At 60.9% G+C, this 6,032-nt stretch overlaps 1 protein-coding gene across 1 annotated transcript in view; it reads left to right on the top strand.

Moving 5' to 3' along the window:
* The first annotated feature begins 528 nt into the window (after positions 1–528).
* The window catches only part of YJU2 (YJU2 splicing factor homolog), a 6,153-nt gene continuing 649 nt past the window's right edge, over positions 529–6,032 (top strand). Inside the window, exons 1-7 of the mRNA XM_031064733.1 lie at positions 529–616; positions 1,133–1,233; positions 1,508–1,652; positions 2,927–3,061; positions 3,264–3,445; positions 3,804–3,924; positions 4,918–5,089. Of these exons, the coding sequence (XP_030920593.1) occupies positions 593–616; positions 1,133–1,233; positions 1,508–1,652; positions 2,927–3,061; positions 3,264–3,445; positions 3,804–3,924; positions 4,918–5,089 (880 nt within the window). The 5' untranslated portion in view covers positions 529–592. The remainder of the gene's footprint in view (positions 617–1,132; positions 1,234–1,507; positions 1,653–2,926; positions 3,062–3,263; positions 3,446–3,803; positions 3,925–4,917; positions 5,090–6,032) is intronic.

Below are 6,032 nucleotides of genomic sequence, written 5' to 3'. Positions count from 1 at the left end.
CAACAGCAACGCCGCATGCGCAGCGCGGAGGTGCCGTACAGCATGGCTGCCACGGGCTGCGCATGCTCAGTGGAGTGAGCGAAAAAAACGGCTGCAAACTCAACAGGCCTCAGAGTCCTCGGTTTTTAGAAAGAACGTGACGTTTTAAACACAAACCAGACTGTCTGGGGACTGTTAGCTACATGATGAGTACGCGTCAGGGGAGATCAGGGGACACCGGGGCCCACATCCCGTGTTGCTGTGAGGAAGCCGAGTTTCCTCAGCCCCAGATCGCAGCTCTAGGCTTCCCCTGCCCCACGTCGCAGCCCCGGGGTTCCCCTGCCCCAGCCGAAGGACAGCCGCCCGCCAGGACCGAAGAATGCGCGGAACCCCTTGTGAGGCCGCGGCTTTCCGGAGGACTCTTGGCTGAGTTGTACAACAGCCGTGGGCGGATCCTTTGACTGGCAGCTGGATCAGCCAATAATAGGCGAGGATCGGGGAGGCAGCGGCTCGCTGCGCCAATGAGCGGCGGAGGGGGCGGGGCCACACCCGGAAGCGGCGAGGAGCGCGGGGGCAGCACCGGCAGCACCGGGGATTCGGAGAAGCCGCAGCGATGTCGGAACGGAAAGTGCTGAACGTGAGTTGGAGAAAAATCCCCGCCGAGGGGGCCGGGGGAGCGTCCCGAGCCGGGCGGGGCCAGGGGAGGGTTCCCCGAGGGCGCTGGGGGGGTCCCGGTTGGTTCGGGAGTCGCTCGGGATCCCGGGATCATCGAGGCTGGAAAAGACCCGGGACCGAGTCCCAGCTGTGCCCGGTGCCCGCCCTGTCCCCAGCCCCGAGCGCCGCGTGCCCGTCCAGGCCGTGCTTGGGCACCTCCAGGGATGGAGAGTCCAGACCCCCCTGGGCAGCGCATTCAGAGTTTATGAACCCGATTCCTTCCCACGAAGGAATTCCCGGTATCCGCTTCAAACCCCCGCCGGGGCCGCTTCCGCTCATCCCATCGCTGTTCCCTGGCAGCAGAGCCCGAGCCCCACCTGGCTGCAGCCTCCTGGCGGAGCTGTGGGGAGTGAGGAGATTCCCGGTGCTCCAGCGTTCCCAAATCCGCTCTGTGTCCATAGAAACACTCCCAGCATTCCCAAATCTCCTCTCTCCACAGAAATATTACCCCCCGGACTTCGATCCGGCCAAGATCCCGAAGCTGAAGCTGCCCAAGGACCGGCAGTACGTGGTGAGGCTCATGGCTCCCTTCAACATGAGGTGAGAGCAGCCCTGGGACCGTGGGGTCACTCCTGGAATAATGGGGTCACCCCTGGAATAATGGGGTCACCCCTGGGACCGTGGGGTCACCCCTGGGACCGTGGGGTCCCCCCTGGGAGGGGTTGGCATGGGTTGGAAGGGCCTCAAAGCCCACCCAGTGCCAGGAGCAGGGACACAGAGTCAGATTCTCAATTCCTCCTTCATCCTGGCCACCCCATAAATCCCCCACCCCATCCCTGTTGCCCCCTGTGGACGTTTCCCTGCCCCTGGCCAGGTGCAAGACGTGTGGGGAGTACATCTACAAGGGCAAGAAGTTCAACGCCCGCAAGGAGACGGTGCAGAACGAGTCCTACCTGGGGCTGCCCATCTTCCGCTTCTACATCAAGTGCACTCGCTGCCTGGCTGAGATCACCTTCAAGGTGAGCCCCCCTGAGCCCCAGCCTGGCTGAGATCACCTCCAAGGTGAGCCTGGCCTCAGCTCCAGCTGCATCCCAGACTGTCACTGTCACATCTTCTGGAAAATCCCTCCGCCAGGATTTCCCTCCTGGGAAGCTGAGAAGCCTCAGGGAAAAAGGGAAGCAATCATTGTCTGATTGCTTCTCCTGTGTTTTGCTGCTTTGGGATGTGGTTGGAGATTGTTTGTCCAACAGGTGGCTGTTTGATTGGTTTCGTATGAGTTGTTTTTATTTAATGACCAATCACAGCCAGCAGTGTCAAGACTCTGGCAGACAGAGAGTTTTCATTATCATTCTTGTTAAGCCTTCTGTCTGTATCCTTTCACTACTCTTTATACAGTTTAGTATAGCATTCTTTAATACAATATAGATCATAAAATAATAAATTAGCCCTCTAAGAACACGGAGTCAGATTCCCTCATCTCTCCCCTCGTCGGGGTTGCTGCAAATTCAACACCAGGGAGAGGCTGGAGCTGTGCCAGGGATGGAGATCAGGGAAAGGTTTTCCCCAGGATGGTGGGATGGAGATCAGGGAAAGGTTTTCCCCAGGATGGTGGGATGGAGATCAGGGGAAGGTTTTTCCCAGGGTGGTGGGATGGAGATCAGGGGAAGGTTTTCCCCAGGGGTGTGGGATGGAGATCAGGGGAAGGTTTTCCCCCAGGGTGGTGGCATGGAGATCAGGGAAAGGTTTTCCCCAGGGTGGTGGCATGGAGATCAGGGGAAGGTTTTTTCCCCTCAGGGTGGTGGGATGGAGATCAGGGGAAGGTTTTTCCCCAGGGGTTTGGGATGGAGATCAGGGGAAGGTTTTCCCCAGGGGTGTGGGATGGAGATCAGGGAAAGGTTTTTCCCAGGGTGGTGGGGTGCTGAATTCCCCCAGGGAATGGGGGCTGCCAGGAGCCTCTGGCCAATGGGGTTGGTGGGGCTGTCCCCTTCAGAGGCAGGAGCTGCTGTCCCTTCCAGCTCAGGGAGTTCCATGATTCCCTGACTCTCCTGCCCAGCAAAGGCTGATGGAGTGGGGTTTTTGTTCACTAATCTGAGATTTTCTGGTTGATGTATTAAAGAGCGTGGTGGGTTTGGGAAAGCACACAAACGCCACAGCCGAGTCTCAGGGTGGGGTTTTGGCTGCATCAGCCCTTGGCCAGTTGATGGAGCTGGGGGCTGTGTGGCTCTGGGGGTGCCTGTGGGCTGCCTGGAGCAGGATCCCCACCCTCAGTTCTTCTGCTGCTGTTCCCCCCCAGACAGACCCCGAGAACACGGATTACACCATGGAGCACGGAGCCACCAGGAACTTCCAGGCAGAGAAGCTCCTGGAGGAGGAGGAGAAGAGGATGCAGAAGGAGAGGGAAGAGGAGGAGCTCAACAATCCCATGAAGGTACAAGGGCTGCAGGGGAACCTCTGCCACTCTGCCTGACCCTCCCCAGCCACAGCAGTGACTTTGTAGCCGTTCAGGCTTTCCTGTCCTACCCAAAAATGAGGATGAGGAGGATCCTCTTGCGCTTCATCCAGCGTGGGGAGCTGGTTGGGGGCTTCTGTCAGGCTCTGCTGCCTCAAATATCCCAACTTATCCCACCCAGGTCCTGGAGAACCGAACCAAGGACTCCAAGCTGGAGATGGAGGTCCTGGAGAACCTGCAGGAGCTGAAGGAGCTCAACCAGCGGCAGGCCAACGTGGACTTTGAGGCCATGCTGAAGCAGTACAAGGAGCTGGAGGAGGAGCAGAGGCGCAAGGAGCAGGAGGAGGACGAGCAGGAGATGAAGTGAGGGGGCTGGGAGAGGGGGGCTGAGTGACCAGGATTTGGGGGGGTGAGAGGAGATCCCAGCCTGTCCTGGCAAAGTGTTCGGGGAGAAGGAGTGGGAGGTCCTGCCAAGCCAACCAGGCTGGGATTCTGTGGGATCTGGGCTGCTGGGGGGGATTCAGTCCTCCCATGGGCACAGTCCCCGCTCTGGGCTGGAGCTCCAGATCCCATTTTTCCCACCCCTCAGGCTTGAACCTGATCCCATAGAACCCCCTGGGAAGGGGGATCCCGAGGCTCCTGTGCTGCTCCCAGGTGCCCTGGAGTGAGCAGGGCCTGGCAGTGGGATGGATCCAGCCGCAGCACTCCTGTGTCCCAGCAGGGCCATGCTGGAGCAGGCCCAGAACCGGCGGCTCCTGGTGGATTCCGACTCTGACGAGGACCCGGCCCAAGCCCGCCCCAAGCCCAGGGCCCAGACAAAACCCACGGACATCCTGCAGGAGGTGAGAGGGGCACAGCCTGCCCTGCCCTTCCCCAGCCCCGCTGCTCTGGCCTGGCGCTCTGTGTGCCCGTTGTGTCCCTCCCTGGGTGACACCAGGCTCGTGTCACGCCTGAGCAGCTCCCAAAGGCCGAGTGCGCTGGGCTGAGAGGAGCCCGGGATCTCTGGGGATTGCAGGCTGGGCTGGTGACAAAGGCAGGCATGGAGCTGTCCCCATCCTGTCCCCACCCTCCCTTCCTCGGGGAGAACAGCTCTGCTGGCCCTGCTGCTGCTTCAGGCAGGATTTCAGTGTTCTGGGCTGGGCTGTGCATTCAGGCAGAACAAAAGAGCTGCCAGCCCCGGCCTGGAGGGGAGGGATTATCCCAACAAACAGCCCTGCCCCGGGGCTGCTGGGCTGGATCAAAGCTGCCGTGCCCGGGGTTAATCCCAGCCGTGGTCCCTGGCCTGGCACTAATCCCTGTGCCCAGGGCACTCAGACTCACTGGATCCACGGCTGGGCCACCTGCAGGCACCCAGGGCTGCTCAGTGGCCTTGAAAGGAGCTGATAAAACACAGAGAAAACAACTTTTACCCTGCAGGGAGGGATAGGACATGGGGGAATGGTCTGAACTGAGGCAGGGGAGGGTTGGGTTGGGTTTAAGGAGACTTTGGAGCAGATTGCCAGAGGAGCTGTGGCTGGAAGTGTCCAAGGTCAGGTTGGACAGGGCTTGGAGCCACCCGGGATAGTGAAAGGTGGGATGGGATGGGCTTTAAGGTCCTTTAAGATTCTTTTCTCTGCCTCCTCAGCACCCAGGGCCATCCCAAGGCTGGGTTGAGCTCTCTGGCAGTGGGACGTGGATCTCCAGGGGCAGCTTTGCAGATCCACATCCCCGTTTGTCCGGCCTGTGCCATCCCTGCCGGGCAGAATTCCCCCTCAGGCCCCTCTCCTGGTGTCTCTGCTGCTTTTATCCCCAATCCCCTCCAAGCTGGAGCCCCCTGACCCTGGCTGTGCCCACAGGACCCCCAGCCCCAGAGCAAGAAGCCCAGGATGGAGAGCTGGGAGCGCAGCGTGGGCAAGCTCAGCACCAAGGCCCAGCTGGCAGGGCTGGTGGCCCGCAGGAGGGAGAAGGAGAAGGCAGATCCTGCCCTGGAAAACGGCGTGGAAAGCAGAGGCACCGCGGCCAGCACCGGTACCTGGCCCTGGCTGGGCCCTGGGGGCTCTGACACCTCCTGGGCGGGGTTGGCTCCGTGCTCAGAGCCTGGGCTGGGGTCTCTGGTGGGGTGGTGTGACAACAGAGGGCTGTCCCCATTTCCAGGAGCTTCCTGTGACAACAGAGGGCTGTCCCCATTTCCAGGAGCTTCCTGTGAGAACAGAGGGTTGTCCCCATTTCCACGAACTTCCTGGTGAAGCTGAGGCTCCCTCCTGGCTCTTGGCTCTCAGCCACGGCCTTGGGGACAGATTGGCAGGGCCAGGAGCTCCAAAACACCAGATACAGCCCTGGGGACGTCACAACAGCGAGATAGGGATGGAACAGCAGGAGAACTGCTTTGGTTTGGGGCCTGGTGATAAATCCAGCCTCACTGCTGGAGCTGGGAAGCTTTGAGGACCACAAAACAAGCTGGAAGGTTTTCCAGCCCCTCAGTGAGCTGCCCAGCAAGCCAGGGGAGCCGTGGGTTTGGGGAAGGACGTGGGGGATGGATTTGCTCTGGGCTGGTTGATCCTGAGCCTTTGGCTTAGTGAGTCCCCCTGCCCTCGGGGCATCCCTGGGAAGGGACAGCTCTGGGAGGTGTCCCCTTGTCCCTGTGCTCCCCCAGCCTCCTGCTCCTGGCCGCTGTCCCCTGGCGTGGTGGGAGCCCAGAGTGGCTCCTCTCTCCCTTTCCAGGGTCTGGAGTCTCCCGGGGGGCTGTGGAGGGACAAGGGGGTCCCAGACCTCGGTGTTCCCTGCAGAGTGGAGGAGGGAGGCTCAGCCGAGGGCTGCAGGAGCTTTTTGTCCCCCTGATTTATCCTCCCTGAGCTCAGGGTCCGTTCAGGGATGAGGCTCCATCCAGGCTGGCGTTCCCACACCGGGAGCTGCCCTGGGGAGGCTGGACCTGACCAGATCCCTTCCCTCCCTCCCTTCCCGGGTCTCGCTT

This window comes from Geospiza fortis, unplaced genomic scaffold (genome assembly GCF_000277835.1).
Source record: "Geospiza fortis unplaced genomic scaffold, GeoFor_1.0 scaffold569, whole genome shotgun sequence".
Lineage (NCBI taxonomy): Eukaryota > Metazoa > Chordata > Aves > Passeriformes > Thraupidae > Geospiza > Geospiza fortis.
The sequence above is the reverse complement of the archived record's forward strand: the minus strand, read 5'-3'. Positions and strand labels throughout refer to the sequence as shown.